At 43.9% G+C, this 17,757-nt stretch overlaps 1 protein-coding gene across 1 annotated transcript in view; it reads left to right on the plus strand.

Annotated features, from left to right (window-relative positions):
• Positions 1-969: 969 nt before the first annotated feature.
• ARHGAP18 (Rho GTPase activating protein 18) overlaps positions 970-17,757 on the plus strand; it is a 200,756-nt gene continuing 183,968 nt past the window's right edge. The window contains exon 1 of the mRNA XM_077486888.1: positions 970-1,225. Within this exon, the coding sequence (XP_077343014.1) occupies positions 1,095-1,225 (131 nt within the window). The 5' untranslated portion in view covers positions 970-1,094. The remainder of the gene's footprint in view (positions 1,226-17,757) is intronic.

A 17,757-nucleotide genomic window follows, 5' to 3' on the forward strand; every position in this document is an offset into this window, starting at 1 on the left:
TGAGAGATGAGGATAACTTCTTTGGTGCTCTCTGGAAGCCAAAGCCAGTAAATCAGGAAACCAGATGATTGAAGGCTGCAGAACAGGATAAGGAACCAGAAGGGACGTCAGCCAGGCAAAGTCTTTAACAGGAGAACAGCAGAGAATCTCCAGATATGTTTTACCAAGGCAAATGCACAAATGGAATGAACTAGGCAGTTCAAATAGCCAGAAGGGGCTGGCTGTAGACTGGACTGAGGAGCAGGAAAGGATCACAAGGTGAGCCACTGTGGAACGATAAGTGCTGACAATTATCTGACAGCTGAGCAACCTGAGCACAAAGAAGGGAGCTTCTGAGAGCCCAGCCCTGACACAATTTCAATGTATCATTTGGGATAATTGTTATTTGTTGGATTAGATACTTTTTAAACATAGTTAGCGCTTATTTAGTTTGGGAACAATAGGAGTGCTGAGTTATACACTTACAGCTTTTATGCTTGCAAAAACTCTGGTTGCTGGCAGGACAGTTTAATTCCACCTTAAGAGCTGAGAAGAAAAAAAAAGTTTGTTTTCTCCAAATCAGTCACAGACCCTGGAGCCCTTCCACTTTACAGTCCCTTTAACAATGATATCTGCTTTACTTTACAGAGTTTATTTTACTTCTCCATGAAGAATGGGGCATTTTATGAAAAATAAAACACACTAAAAAGACATGCAGTGTACAAACCAGAAGCAAATAATTGTCTTGTTTCAGTCTAGTGTATTGCCCCAAATTTGTAGAGCACTTTGAACTATGTCGTCATAATGAAAAAGAAAAGTTTTTTGTGCTCACATAACAGTTTTGTACAGGAATGCTTTAAATGTATTGATCTGTTGAGCAAAGATCAGTTTAAAGGTAAACTGTTTGTTAATGAGTATCTGTAGAAAAATTATGAAATGGTTTCCTCTTAGTTATTATAGGCTACAAATGTGACTCAGGTTGAAGCGTATAATAACTCTTTGGAGAAACTGTAGGTGGGAAAAGGACATTTTGGTTGGCAGGTTTGATATGACCTAGGGCTGATGTATCAGATCATGGAGGAAACAGGAAATAGGAAATTGATCATCCTGCAGATATGGAGACGATATTCACATCTAAAGGTCTGAAAGAATTCACCTGCTCTTCAATGCACACAAACAGCAAGAAATTTGTATGGATCACAATGGATTCTATAGTGACTAAAATAGTTTTGAACATGCAAATAAGGTGAGTCTAATGATTTTACCCTTTTAAGTAACTAAAAGCTCTCAGATCTGTAGAAATTTAGACCACTCCAAGAATAACAATCACTGCAATATTTCAAGCTGGGATCTATCACAGGCAGATTTTAAAGCTGAACTCCAGCCACAGACATCTATACAAATTCAAAAATACCTCTTGTGTGGTGTGTTAACTGCTCACCTCAGTTCTGTGTATTGGATAATTCATTGATTTGTACCCGTCAGATAATACAGCCAGCTCTAAACCTTTGAGGCTCTGGCTATGCGTTTGTTTAACATGTTATACTTACCTGCTCTGTTGCAGTGGATTTGCACAGAACAGCCCCAATCCTCCTCTTCTCAGGTACCTCTTTGGCACTCCTGGCCCCTCCCAACTGTCGAGTGCCCCCACAGAAAGCAGGTTGCTATGGAGGCACTGAGTCGAGTCACAGCTCCCTGTGTCCATTCAGACAGGGAGCCACGGCCCGTCCCTGCCCCCTCTCTCTCCTAATTGGCTGACTGACTTTGATTGACCACAGCAGGAGCAATGGCACCGCTGCTATGTCTCAGCCAATCAGGAGGGAGAGTCTCAGATGGCCGAGACACTCGTGGACACCACTGGACAGAGAGGGGGCTCAGGAAAGTATTAGGGGGGTTGGAGACTGCTGCACACGGAAGTTTTTTTTATCTTAATTGCTTATTTTTTACAGTGTTGCGTACCTTCTGTTTTCACAGTTTCACAAAAAGGCACAATTTAAAATTTACAAGTATTTGTTATTTATTAACTCAATATCATTTTAGCTATTATATTCAGTAGGAATTTAGCAGTAGTTTTGTAAGTTTTGCTGTGCTTATTTGCGCTACTCATGATTTTAATGTATTTTTAGTGAAAATATAGTTTTGACAAACATTTACGCATTCGGTCATGTGCTTTTAGAAAATGTATAGTTTACGTTCACAAACTCTGAAAGCTGTAAGTGAAAAAAAAAATGGAAAATTGCAAAAATGGTTTCAAATTGGAGCGCAGGGCCTGGCAGAAAAAGGGATACTAAACTAGACTCTGCCAACTCCCTTGGTGCTGATGGTTCCCCAGCTCTTCCTAACCTGTATGTTTTGGAAAAAAGGGCCTCCATCATCAGGGGCAGACTGGGTCGAGGGGCAATTTCCCCCTGGGCTGATCTGATTATCCCCAGAAAAAAAATAAAATTTATGTTCACAGTGCCTTTCTTATCGTTATATTGTATTACATATTTTGGGTATATCGAATTTAAGGCTGTAGCGATATTGCATGTTGTATTAATATTTTTGGGGTAATGTATGTCTGTTGCACTGAGTTGGGTGATTATAAACTGCCATCACTGCAGGCTTACAGGTTCAACAGGCCATTTTATGGCTAGGGCAAGGCAAACAAAGTTGGATGTTACAAAGTGCTATAATGGCACACATTCTGGTAAGAGATACCTGATAAAAGGTTATTACCATTGCAATACAGATTACTGTGTTTATCCTCTTAAATGTCCTTGTGGGCTCACATACAATATGTTGGCAAAATATTAGGTTCTTTCCAATCCACTGAAGTGGCATCAGATGAGCACTAGGAAAAATTACATAGGGTCCTTCACAGGGGCTTTGTCAGCTCTGTTCAGCAGGGGATCCATGAGCAGATTACCTGTTGAATCGGAGCTGAATAGGACAGATGTCAGTTTTTTGACATCCATGCCCTTTCAGTTTGTGTCCACATTTTGACAGCAGACTATCAAAAAACTGTTTTTTGGATAATGCCCGGATACTGATGATGCTTACTGTTCTGACCAGCACTATGAATCTTTCTTACTCTCCCTGATCTCATTACAGCTGACTTTATATCTCTTCCTGTTCACTAGCTCTTTATGTTGTCTATCGGTATATGATTCATGCAGCTTTATAGCACTGTTCACTGCATATTACTTAGAATATGACTGTGATCACTTACTGTATTCACTCATGCTTAATGGTACTTATTTTCATTCTTATTTATATTTACGCTGCTCTGAGTATGACAGGCATACATTTATGGTCTTTTTCTCATTTTGCCCTTCTTGATGCCTCTTAATTTTGTAAGGGACATTTTATAGTACAATATACAAATGTTCTTATCTTTGATATACAATATTGTTCTTTGTTGATGCCGATAGTGGGCATTCATACTTGTCCAGAAACTCTTTGGAAGTAAAGCTACATCACCCTAAACCCAAAGCTCATCCTATTTGATATGATTGTATACAAACAGCAGCCAATACAATTAAATGGCTGTAGCAGCTTTGCTCAGGTAACAGCATATGGCTTCTTTATCAGTGCTTACCCATGCATGTGCATACAGCACTTCTCCGTGAACATGAAAGTGGTGCACCATATGAACCAATGCAGAAGCAAATTGTATTGGCAGCTGTATGTGGCACATGGGACTCCCCAGGTGTGTCAGGGTTTTTTACTCCTCAGCACATAAGAGCTGCTAAGACTGTGCATGATGCCTTAAGTATTACCTATGTATTCTCTTCGATAGTTAATGTATACATTAGTGTTTGAAGCTATTAGTCCTAATCATCAGACACCTGCATCATCACAACAGAAATATATTGTGATTTTTTTTTTCAATACTGTTTTTTTTATTGAAGTTTTTCATGAAGAACATATAATACAGACGTACAGATAAATGACATCAATTGTTCGTCATGCCATGGAATAGGTTAACAGAAATCAACTCATTAAATTAAAATGACAACTCCCTTAGAAGGAAGTATAGCCTTCAATTTACAACATTACATTATACTATGAATTTGTTTTAGAGTTCGGCATCTAGGTGGCGAGCAGTGTCTTCCCTCCAGGTACCCCATGTGGGAGCAGACTTAGGGGGAGACCTCCACAACCCTTCCTCATTTTAGTAGTTTATGATAGGAAGTTTGATGCATTGGACAGACGAGCATACTTGGTTTTTATTTTGGAGTGAGTGTATTCAGTAAATGTGGTGTGCTTATGGAAATCATGACTTTACAAAAATTGTGTACATTAGGCTTGTGCAATTCGTTTCGGCCGAATTTTGCATCTTTCGGACATTCGGATGCATCCGAATGTCCGAATAAAAAAATAACGAATCACAACGAATACGAAAGAAATATAACAAATGAATTCGAATGAATTTGAATGAATTCGGTAATTCTTTAATGATCTAAGAAACAAAAGGTCAGCTCAAAGTAAATCTTATAGTCCAATCAGCTAATTAATTTTGAGCCGGAGGTTGTATTACTGGCAAAGTGCATTACTGAGAACTGAGTAAGCCCCTGTACACACGGTCGGAGATTTCGACAACCAAATCCGTCGGATTTTCTCCGTCGGATTTTCTCCGTCGGATCTTGTCCGAAACTGTTGCATACACACGGTCCGACTAAGTTGTCGAAAAATCCGATCTTTCAGAACGTGATGACGTAATTTTGTTACGATGGGACTAGATTCAGGCTAGTAGCCAATAGCTTTGATGTAGGAATTTGATCTGAGCATGCGTGGCACTTGGTCCGATCAAAATTCTACACATGATCGGATTACGTCCGACCAGCCCAGTTGGTCGGGAAATATTTCCAACATGTTGGAAAATTGGGTCGGACAGAGATTCGGACGGAATCAGTCCGATGCATACCACACACAGTCGGATTATCTGACGACACGGTCCGATAAAACGCATTCCAACGGATTCTCCGACCGTGTGTACGCAGCTTTAGAAGGGTGTTGCATTGTATTTGAGCTGAGGAGAAGAGATGTTGTCATTGTGTGTGTGTTAAAAGATTCAATAAACAAAGGACTTTCCAAACTACGAATCATTATCACGAATGTCTATACATACATAAATAGCGACTTTCAACGAATACGAACAAATGAATTCGACACTCTACGAATAATAACGAATTATCCGAAAACGTATTAACGTAAGATAATGAATATAACAGAATGAAATGATGTATTTTACGAATGACAACGAACCAAAACGAAACAAAATTTTCCATTGTGCACAAGTCTAGTGTACATATGTGCTTGGGAATTATGTTAGTTTTGTTGTCTGGAGCCAGCTCAGCCACGGTTGCCAAAGGGTTGATGTCTTAGTGTAAGTACCTCTACTGGAGGCCATCAGAATTTCATAAGTGGAATGCATGTCTACTATTTCTAGTGTGTTTTGGACAGTAGGGGCTATATTGGATTTCCATAGCTTAGCTATATTTAATTTTGCTGCTAGGAGGATGTGGTTTTGTAACCGTTCTGAATGGGTGTGGGATATCTCCGATCGTGATGTGTAGTAGGGCTAGTGCTGGGGATTGGAGTACATTCATTTTAGCGATGTCTTCCAATATTCTGAATATGTGTGTCCAGAACTATTGTAGGACTGGACATGTCCAGAATATGTGAAGTATGTCTCCTTTTTTCCTTGGCATCTCCAGCAGAAGTCAGAGTGTTGAGGCCCAAAAGCTGCTTGTCTGGTAGAGGTCAAGTACCACCTTAGTGAGATTTTTTGGTACAACTCCCACAATGTGGAGCAGCAAGTGGATTTGAATATTGACCTGATTGCTTCTGTCCATTGCTGGTCTGAGAAATCTATGCCAAGGTCCACTTCCCACTGTCGCTGAGGTTTAAAGGGGTTGTAAAGGTAAAAAGTTGTTAGCCAATATGTGTTTTTTGTGCTATATACATAGTGAATATAGTTATTTTTGCTTAAAATATTTAGTTACTGTCATGGTACTACTACAGAGAGCCCACAGGCGAGCAGGTGACATGGGATCCCCCAGGACATAGAGTCTAAGGGCCAGCCGATATTCTGCCAGGGACCCCCTCATGAGGGTTTGGGCTTAGCTGTGTGCTGACCCCTGGTCACAACCCCCAGGTTCACTCTGCTCACTAGGGGAGTAACAGAAGGCACAGTCAGACAAGGATGGATGGATGAAGCAAAGGAGAACTGGATAGTGAGCCAAGGTCAGGGCAGGCTGCAGACAACGTAATCAGGACAAGCCAAGTCGGTACACAAGAGATCAGTTCACGAGAGGACAGGTTAAAGCAGGTTACATGAAGGGGGCTCAGAAACAAGCATTGTTCAAGCAACCAGAAGCTGATCTGGAAGGAATTTAAATAGAGAAGCACAAGGGGGGCTGGACAGGAAGTAGCAAGAAGGAATGATATAATTAAGCAACAGGTGGAGCCGGCGACACCCATAGCTGCAGAGTGCAGCAGATCTGAACACAAGCTAGTGGAACAACAGGTGCCAGCTGACCCACAGCAGTAAAGGTAAGATACAGTTCAGCTCGGCAGCTGATCTGTGACATTACCCCCCCCCCCGCTTACGAGGTCCCCCTACACGCCTGGGGGCTGGCTTGGAGGGAAATTTCTGATGGAATATGGTCACCAAGTGTGGGGCTGAGACATCGGTGGCAGGAACCCAAGACCTCTTCTCCAGATCATAGCCCTTCCAATCAGATAGAGTAGCTTCCCTCGGGAGTATTTGAAGGCCAATATTTCTTTAATCTCGTACTGATCCATGGTATTAGCCATAGGAGTGGGTTGAGAAAAAGAGTGAGAGAAGCGATTGAGGACCAGTGGCCTGAGCAGGGAGACATGGAAGGTGTTGAGTATCCTGAGATGAGAAGGCAGACGGAGCTTGAAAGCAACTGGATTGATCTGACAGAGAATAGGAAATGGAGCAATTAAGCGAGGGGTGAATTTCATTGAGGGCACCCGAAGTCGGATGTACTTAGTAGAGAGCCAAACTCTATCGCCAGGCAGGAACTTAGGAGCTGGATGGCTATGACGATCTGCTGCCGTTTTATGTCTGGAAGTAGCTAGATAAAGATTCTCAGAGACTTCTGTCCAGATTGAGTTGAAGGACTTTTGGGTTTCAGCTGCTGCTGGTACAAGAGGAGAAATGGAAACAGGAACGTGAACAGATGGATGCTACCCGTAAACGGTGAAGAAGGGAGACTATCCAGAACTGCCATTGGAGTGATGGTTTAAGGCAAACTCCCTACACCCACAGGCCCCTCTTCTTTTGTGTATCTTTTAAGGCAAACTCTGCCCAGGGCAAAAGGTTCACCTAGTCACCATGGTGGGCTGAGATGTAGGCACGGAGAAAACGTTCTACATCTTGATTGACATGTTCCATTTGCCCATTGGATTGGGATGAAAGGCAGATGAAAAATACAATTTAATCCCAAAGGAGCTGGCTAAGGCTCTCCAAAACCGAGCAGTAAATTGAACTCCTCTATCAGAGACGATATGTGAAGGCATCCTATGAATACGAAAGATCTCCTTAATAAAAGTGGTGGCAAGACTGGGAGCAGAAGGTAGGCCTGGGAGAGGAATCAAGTGACACATTTTGGAGAACCGATCCACCACTACCCGATGACTGTAGAGCCTGTAGAGGGGGTAGATCTGAGATAAAATCCATGGAAATACAACGCCAAGGTATATCGGGAACTGGTAAGGGCAAAAGCAATCCAGCAGGGGCGGACGTGGAAGATTTGGATAGTACATAAACTGTACAAGCTTGAGTGTATTCCTTGACATCCTTACAAAGAGAAGGCCACCAGTAATGATGCTGAAGAAGGTCAAAAGTATGAGGTATACCAGGATGTCCAGAGAACTTGAAGCCATGTGCCCAAGCAAGGAGTTTGGGATGAAGTACACAAGTTTTACCTGGAGGAGGCTATGTAGACCGGAGCTGAGTAGTGGCTAGGATACAATGCGGAGGGGTGATGGGACCAGGATCTAGGTGATTCTCCGAATCATTTACATCAAACAACTTGGTCAAGGCAATCGGCTTGTCCCTCGGAAATAGGTAGAGGGTAGACCCTGCCTCGGGGCGGAGAGGTCCCAGGTAACAGATTAATGGAGCAGTGATAGTCTCTGTGAGGAGGAAGGCAATCAACTGACTTTTGCAGAAAACATCTCGGAAAGACTGATATTGGGAAGGCAACATGGGAGCTGTGGAGGTCTCAGCCAGAGGAGTGGAAGGAGGCGGTAGCACCTTGGAAATACATAGTTGCTGACACGGAGGACTCCAAGCCAATACTTGTCCAAAAATCCAGTCAATATGCGGGGAGTGTTTCTGCAACCATGGAAGGCCCAGGATGATGGGATTGGAGGATTTAGGCAGAAATAGGAAAGAGATCTCCTCAGCATGCAAAACCCCAATGCATAAGACAATAGGAGGGGTTTTAAACTGGATGGGGCTAATAGGCAAGAAGGAGTCATCTACTGTGGTCATGGAAAGGGATTTAGCCAAGACAACAAAGGCAATGCCCAAATCGGAAGCTAAAGATTGTTCAATGAAATTCCCGGCAGCACCAGAGTCCACGTATGCAGAGAGTTGATAGGCATTTTGAGCCCAGTGGATAGCCATGGGAAGGGTAAAACGAGAGAAGCGGACAAAATGAAAGGATCGGCCTAGATCACCTCCCTCTGAGTGACCTAGACCCTGGAGTTTCCCAGACCGGCTGGACAGGAGTTCAAAAGATGTCTTTTATTGCCACAATAAAGGCACAGGCCCAATTTCATGCATCAGGCACGTTCCTCGGGAGTGAGGCGAGTTCGCCCAAGCTGCATAGGTTCTTCCAACATGTGAAAGGTTGAAGACGGAGAGGGTTCCACAGGTCTTTGGACTACCTGTGCTGGATGGCCTGCAGGGGGGTGACTGGATCTGGATTTCTCCAGGACCCGCTCCTGGAAGTGAATGTCTATTTGAATGCTCAATGTGATTAAATCATCCAATGTGGTAGGAATGGTGCATCCAGCGAGTTCATCCTTGACACGCTCAGATAGGCCTTGCCAGAAGGTAGCAGTAAGGGCCTCATTATTCCATTTGAGTCCAGTGGCCAGCGTACGGAATTGAACTGCGTATTGGTCGACTTTCATTCCTTGCTGACGAAGATGAAGGAGGGCCCCAGCAGCTGAAAACACTCTGCCGGGCTCATCGAAAGTTTTCCGGAATGCATCCAAAAAGAGCTGGAGGGCGGAGGTGATAGAATTGTGTGATTCCCAGAGTGGGGAGGCCCAAGCTAGAGCATCACCGGAGAGAAGAGAGATGATACATGCGACTTTGGTGCGATCAGTTGGAAAAAGGTGGCTGGAAAGTTCAAAATGGATGGAACACTGATTAATGAAGCCCCGACAAGCATTAGGGTTGCCAGAAAAATGAGGTGGCGGTGGCAGATGCAGGCAGGGATTTCCAGATGTAGCAGGTAACACAGCAGCAGCTGAAGCAGAAGCAGGAATGGGAGGATCTGAAGTTGCAGCGAGTTGCAGCCGATCCAGACGGGAGTCAAGATCTTGAGGGACCAGCATTATTTGCTCTTGATTTGCTTGCTGGGAGTTAAGCCTCTGAACTAGATGTTGCATTTGATCCTTGGTCAGTGGCCGATTCTCATAGGCACTCGTGGCTTGAGCAAACTGTCACGGTACTACTACAGAGAGCCCACAGGCGAGCAGGTGACACTGGATCTCCCAGGGTGTGGAGTCTAAGGGCCAGCTGGTATTCTGCCAGGGACCCCCTCATGAGGGTTTGGGTTTAGCTGTGTGCTGACCCCAGGTCACTAACCCCGGGTTCACCCTGCTCGCTAGGGGAGTACCAGAAGACACAGTCAGACAAGGATGGATGGATGGATGAAGCAAAGGAGAGCCGGATAGCAAGCCAAGGTCAGGGAGGGCTGCAGACAACTTAATCAGGACAAGTCGAGTCTGTGTCACTGCGACAGAGTAACCAACATAAGTAGGTGAAAGTAAGTGATTTTATTAAGATAAATGCATATAATGTGAATACACCACCAATACCAGAATGAGAAAACCGAATAAGAGTGACAACCAACCAGTATATATAACAAAGGGGATTCCAGAATCATAGTCAAGCCCGGCCCGGGTCATAAACAGGAGGTCAGCAGATGGGGGGACAAGGAGAAAGGGATCAGGTAGCAGGATAAGGTTTCAGGGATGCAGGAAAGGACAGGATCAGGATGCAGGAACCAAGGTTTAGGATCAGGGTAACAGGTAACAGGATGCAGGTCAGGGCTCAAGGACAAAACCAAGGCAAACATGTGAGTGCTTGCCGGCTATTTATAGGCCTGTGATTGGCCTCAAGTGACACCTGATTACAGGAGGTGCTGTCTGCTCCACACTGCAAGGAACAATCCGCTGGCGGACGCCAGTACTGCAGCTCAAAGATGACATAACATCAGCAGGGAAAAGCTCTCCTGACAGTTCCAAACTGCCAGGAGACACCTTCTGGTGGACCTCAGTACTGCATGCCAAAAGACAGATATTATCAGTGGATGGAACATTTCCTGACAGTACCCCCCCTCAAAGGAGCGGCCTCCGGATGCTCCAACTGGATGTAATTGTCCTTAGTCTATGGCATTAAGCAGAACAATGGATAGGGGTACATCAGGCTGGGCAACGGGCACTTCAAGCTGGGCAGCGGGCACTTCAAGCTGGGCAGCGGATAGAGGCTCCTCATGTAGGGTAGCAGACAGTGGCACATCAGGCTCCGGATCATCGGACTGGGCAGCAGGCTCCGGGTCATCGGGCTGGGCAGCAGGCTTCGGGTCATCGGGCCAGGCAGTGGGCTCCAGGTCATCGGGCCGGGCAATGGGCTCCGGGTCATTGGGCCGGGCAGCGGGCTCCGGGTCATCGTGTCGGGGAGCAGACACAGGTGCATCAAGATAGGTAGTAGACAGTGGCACATCAGGCTGGGCAGCAGGCACATCAAGGCAGATGGCAGACACATCAAGGCAGACAGCAGGCTCCGGGTCATCGAGCTGGGCAGCGGACTCTGGGTTATCGAGCTGGGCAGCGGACTCCGGGTCATCGAGCTGGGCAGCGGACTCCGGGTCATCGAGCTGGGCAGCAGGCTCCGGGTCATCAAGCTGGGCAGCAGGCTTTGGGTCATCAAGCTGGATAATAGACAGTGGCACATCAGGCTGGGCAGCAGACAGGAACTCATCAGGCTGGGCAGCAGACAGGAACTCATCAGGCTGGGCAGCAGACAGGAACACATCAGGCTGGGCAGCAGACAGGAACACATCAGGCTGGGCAGCAGGCACCGCAGGCCGGGAAACAGGCAACACACCCTCAGATCGGGAAACAAACACTGGGACTTCAGGCTGGAATGCTGGTTCTGGTTCTTCAGTCTGGAACGCTGGCTCTTCAGGCTGGAACGCTGGCGCTGGCACCACCGGCTGGAACGCTGGCACCTCTGGCTGGAATGCTGGCACCTCCAGCTGGAACGCTGGCACCTCCGGCTGGAACAGATTGGTGGGTGTGGAGGCAGGTTGGGTTAATGGCAGGATCATTTTGGCTGGAAAAAACTTTAGTTTTTTCTTTGGTTTAGTCACTGAAGCTCTGTAGGTGTGGGGTGCAGAAGACTGGAAAGGTGGATTGGGATATGGCAGAGAGGAGGTAACAGCAGCTGGGGGAAGTTCTTGTGGATTAGTAGGCAGCTGAGAAGAGGCAGTTGGGTTGTATGCAGGATAGGTACAGGGAGCAGAGACCGGATATGAGTATTTTATTGGAAGAAACATATACTGGGCTGCTACTGGGTTTGGCATAGGTGATAGGGAAACAGACTTTTGGGCAGGCAAGTGTCTCATGGCAGAGGTGGTTTGTTGTGGGTTGGTTGGGGCTGATTGTAACATATCAGACCATGCTGAGAGTATTGGTTGGACAAAGAACGGATCACATGCTGCCTGTTTAACAAGGGTCTGTACTGAGTGAATACATTCCATAAGCTTCTGTTGGGGACAAACGGAATAGTGCTCATAAACGCATGCAGAATCATCCTCTAACTGCCACACCAGAGACTCCACCTGATCAGCATTGAAAGGGGGAGAAAAATCATCACCAGTCTTTGGAACACAGGACAGGGCTACCTCAGCACATATTTGGATCAAAGGCTGCACATCCCTAAACAACATGCAGCCCTGGTCAACCAGGGAGTGGGCCAAACGGATGATCTCAAGCAGCTGGTCATTAGTCCACTCTTTCAGTGTCTGGTGGAGATACTCGCCACTCTCTGATGCCAGCAGAGCATAATAAGAAATCAGATTAGGATTCATTCCAGCAAAGCCAACAGAACCGAGAAGGTTCCTTTGTGCAGCCACTTCTGGTCGGGGATGGCCTTGGTTTCTGTCATAAACCGGATGTGGCCAGAACTGTGTGACTACGACAGAGTAACCAAACATAAGTAGGTGAAAGTAAGTGATTTTATTAAGATAAAAGCATATAATGTGAATACACCACCAATACCAAACAGAGTGAGAAAACTGAATAACAGTGACAACCAGCCAGTATATATAACAAAGGGGATTCCAGAATCGTAGTCAAGCCTGGCTAGGGTCATAAACAGGAGGTTAGCAGATGGGGGGACAAGGAGAAAGGGATCAGGTAGCAGAACAAGGTTCCAGGGATGCAGGAAAGGACAGGACCAGGTACAACAGGATCAGGATGCAGGAATCAAGGTTCAGGATCAGGGTAACAGGATGCAGGTCAGGGCTCAAGGACAAAACCAAGGCAAACATGTGAGTGCTTGCCGGATATTTATAGGCCTGTGATTGGCCTCAAGTGACACCTGATTGCAGGTGCTGTCTGCTCCACACTGCCAGGATCCATCCGCTGGTAGACACCAGTACTGCAGCCCAAAGATGACATAATATCAGCAGGGAAAAGCTCTCCTGACAGTTCCAAACTGCCAGGAGACACCTGCTGGTGGACCTCAGTACTGCACGCCAAAAGACAGATATCAGCGCATGGAACATTTCCTGACAGGTACACAAGAGATCAGTTCACGAGAGGTCAAGTTAAAGAAGATTACACAAAGGGGGCTCAGAAACCAGCGTTGCTCAAGCAACCAGAAACTTTGCAGCTGATCTGTGAGTTACCTGTTAAATAATTATGCTATTTCTCCACTTTCTCGTTCCCTCTCTTGATTCTCTTCTCAACTTCCATGTTTTGGAAAGCGTTCACAACTAAAATTCCCTTGAGGCTTAGCGTCATCGCTCATGCGCAGTGCCGCTTTATTGCCCTGTCATAACGTGTCCAACTCTCAATGCAGCAAATAAGGGGGCAGAGTTAAGGCGGGGCTGTACAGCTTAGATGGTCATTCAGTAAAATAACAAGGCCTGGGAAGCAGAGCTACAGCGTCTCCTGCCTCCCGTGCCTTTGAACGTACACATCATCTCCCTACAGGGATGTAGTCCCAAGGGAGGGGGCGAGCAGGCTGACTAAACCCCAGCCAGAACAGCTCGGATGACGGGGGCAAGCTGACAGAGGAGGAACAGGAAGTGAGAAATTCAGACAAAGAAAAAATACATTTAGAAGGGAAATCGAAGGAAAGGGTAAGTGAACCAATAATGCACTAGCTTAAAGGAACCTAATTAGAAAATAAAAAACAAACCTTTACAACCCCTTTAAGTTGATTGAATTCTTTTATTTGGTGGAGTGTGTTGTACAGGAGGGATATACCTTTTTGTTCAGTGGTTAGATGGTTTAAATAATGCCAGGAATTTGTAGGAATAGTATAAAGTAAGTAAAATGTTTGTCCTAAGCAGTGAGATATATGAAGTTGGTTGAAGTATTCTGACGGTGGTGTTAATTATTTAACCACTTAACCTCTGGAAGGTTTTACCCTCTTCATGACATTGCTATTCTGCACTGTGCTACTTTAACTTGAAATTGCTCGGTCATGCAACATTGTATGCAAATAAAAATTTTATATTTTTTTTGCACAATTAGAGCTTTCTTTTGGTGCCAATTAATCGCCACTGGGTTTTTTTTATTTTTTACTATATAAATGAAAAAAAAAAAAGACTGGAAATCTTAAAAAAAAAAAAAAAAAATTCTGCTTTCTGTTATAAAACATATCCACTAAAATCAATTTTCCTCATACGTTTAGGCCAAAATGTATTCTGTTAGATGTCTTTGGTAAAAAAAATAAAAAAATAAAAAATCCAATGTTAATTAATTGGTTTGTGTGAAATTTATAGCGTCTACAAACAATGGTGTATATATATTTGAAAATTGATTGGGGCGGAGGTATGTCCTATGACTACATACTTTTGCTAGTAGGTGTCCCATTTCAGAAAGTTGGGAGGTATGCTAAAGGAAAAACTTTTTCCTTTTCATTTTTAATAGGGCAACCCCTGTTAAGTTTTTTTGCCATCTGTGTCCCAAGGGGAGATTTCCCTTCACATCCTTTTCCTGTTCCATAGCCAAAACAGGAAGTGAGAAGAATATCCTCAGAAGTGAAGGGATCCCCAGTTGTTCTAATTAGAAGATTTCCTCTCTATTACTGTCCAGTTACTGTCCTAAATGTAAGATTTTTTTTCAGTTTGATAACGGTAAACAGAACAAATAAGGAGGGTGAATCTCTCTTATGGGGGCACAGACAGCAATACAAACTGACAGGTGTTTTAATTCCTCTCAACTATATTCATCATTTTAATTAAAAGAAGGTTTTGCATTTATTTATAATTTAGGCTTGCATAGAAGTGTAAATCTTGCTAGAAAATTCCTAAAGGTGGTGGCTTGGTTTGTGTTATAGAAGGAAGACTGAGAGCCCCTGGCTAACCCTTATCAATGTTTTTTAGGGAATAAGAAGTTGGGCCTAATGCCAGTGACTCCTCTGTGGAAGGCTTACTGAGAACACAATAGTAAGCCTTTGTACACATGGTCGGATATTCCGACAACAAAATCCGTCGGATTTTGTCCGAAACCTGTGTTGCATACACACAGTCGGACAAAGTTGTCGGAAAATCCGATCGTTCAGAACGTGGTGACGTTATTTTGTTACGACGGGACTACGTTCAGGCTAGTAGGCAATAGCTTTAGTCTAGGAATTTGATCTGAGCATGCATGGCACTTTGTCCGATCATAATTCTCTACAAACGATAGGACAAAGTCTGATTGGATCATGTTGTCCGAAAATTTTATAGCCCAGCTCTAAAACTTTGTCGGTTGGATATTCCGACGGAAACAGTCCGATGGAGCCCACACACGGTCGGATTATTAAATAACACGGTCCGATCGGATATTTTCCGTCAGAATGTCCGACCGTGTATACAAGGGCTAAGAGTAGGTAAATTCTCTGACAAGTGTGATGAATGGAGGCCAAAGATGGGCTGCTACCAAGCATGGGATTGCATTTTTTAGGGATGTCGAGATAGATACCAGTATCCTACACCAATTGTATCCATCTGTGAAAGAACAGGACTCTTGGGGAAGAGAATGATGTTACTGATGTCAGGGGTTGTATGATTTACAGCTTTGAATTGTTGGCTCACAAAGGTTGAAGGGGACAAAGAACTACCAGCCTGTGGTGCTCTTTATCTGTAAATACAATGGACAGTTCTGCCTCTTATGCTCGTAATTTATGGCCAGGACTACAATAAATCTAACACAGGAGAAGAAAGCAATGACAAGGAGGAAATAAGCAATCCTTTATTAGCTTTGATATAAACATTAAAGCATATCTGAACCCAACTACAAAACATGTAATATATTGCAGTTTACCTATCCTAAGGTGTGATGGTGGCATTTGCTTTCTTTTTTAGGTTAAATATATTTCCAGCAAGTATATAAAAATACATGTTGATCCTTTCAAAAAAATGTGTGTCCTTATAATTTTTTTTATTTTTTTTTTATTTTTTTATTTTTTTACTATTTTTCAGAAAAATATGTCTAGGTGCAGACAGTAATGATATGTTGTACTATGAACAATGCATAAGGAGTATAAAGTCTGAAACCTATAGATGGCATCTAAGGTGGTACATTTTTCCTGAGTTTTAATAAAGTGGCATTTAGAAACAACCTGGAGTGCTTAATTTTCCCATTATAGCAAATATATGTGTTTTATACATTTTTTGTGAAAGCAGAGTTATGTATTGCTGTTAAAGAATCATATCATCACACCCCATGGTACACCTCCCTCAGTACTTTATCCTATTTCCACCTATGAAGGTATGAATAGAAACACTGCAATCTATTTTGCTATACTTCAATACATAAAAAATGTACATAACACATTCGCTTTAACACTGCTAATTTTGCTACGTACTGTACATTATGTATATTATTAGTGAGGTTGACAACAAAACAGTTTGTGATTTAACCACCAGAGGGCAGTCTAAGTACATGAAAAGTCAATTGCATATTGATACAGTAGTTCAAAAAGTTTTTAATTTAATGTCCATTTATCATTATATGCTTACACAGTATCTCACAAAAATGAGTACATCCCTCACATTTTTGTGAATATTTTATTATATCTTTTCATGTGACAACACTGAAGAAATTACACTTTGCTACAATTTAAAGTAGTGAAAGTAAAGCTTGTATAACAGTGTAAATTTTCTGTCCCTTCAAAATAACTCAACACACAGCCATTAATGTCTAAATCGCTGGCAACAAAAGTGAGTACAAAAGTGAGTACACCTGAAAATGTCCAAATTGGGCCCAAAGTGTCAATATTTTGTGTGGGCACTCTTATTTTCCAGCGCTGCCTTAACCCTGTTGGGCATGGAGTTCACCAGAGCTTCACAGGTTGCCACTGGAGTCTTCTTCCACTCCTCCATGACGACATCACCGAGCTGGTGGATGTTAGAGACCTTGTGCTCCTGCACCTTCCGTTTGAAGATGCCCCACAGATGCTCAATAGGGTTTAGGTCTGGAGACATGCTTGGCCAGTCCATCACCTTTACCCTCAGCTTCTTTAGCAAGACAGTGGTCATCTTGGAGGTGTGTTTGGGCATATCTCCCAACTTTTTAAGATGGGAATGAGGGACACCTATCAGCAAAAGTATGCAGACATAGGACACACACCCTGCCACGCCCCCTTAAAAGGAGAATTGTACAAAAAAAAAAAAACAAGATTGGTTAAACCCACAAGTTCTTTTTTACCACTACTATTCCTTTATATTGGCTTTTGGAATTCACAAAAGCAGCAATTTAGAAATCAGATGAAAGGTTTAGTGCTGGAAAACACTTTTTGATAGATAAAAAGTGCATTTTATATACATCCATCTAGATCAAACCAAAATGAGTGACAAATGAGGAGGAATGAGGGACAGAGGAGCATTGCTCCAAATCAGGGACAGTCCCTCAAATCAGGGACAGTTCATGTTGAAATATTGCCCTGTGGCCCAGTCACCGAAGGGAGGGGATCATGCTCTGCTTTAGTATGTCACAGTACATTGGCATTCATGGTTCCCTCAATGAACTGTAGCTCCCCATTGCCAGCGTCTTGTCGAGAAATGTCCCCCATCGGATAGTGTCCGCCCTATACTGCGCTTGCGCAGTACGGAGGACAAAGTAGAAGCAGAAAGTCTCCGAAGATGAACGGCGCCTGCGCACTAAATAGTACTAAATAGCCCTGAGTCCAGGTTCAAGCCCCACCATCCAAGTGGACATAGAGCCAGAATAAAAATATGCAGAGCGAAGCAAGGCCGTGCCCGAAGCGTGGCGAGAGAAGCAAGTTTACAAGGGGCC

The sequence above is a fragment of the Lithobates pipiens genome, unplaced genomic scaffold (assembly GCF_037356315.1).
Source record: "Lithobates pipiens isolate NorthernLeopardFrog02 unplaced genomic scaffold, aLitPip1_a1.2 Scaffold_18, whole genome shotgun sequence".
Taxonomy (NCBI): domain Eukaryota; kingdom Metazoa; phylum Chordata; class Amphibia; order Anura; family Ranidae; genus Lithobates; species Lithobates pipiens.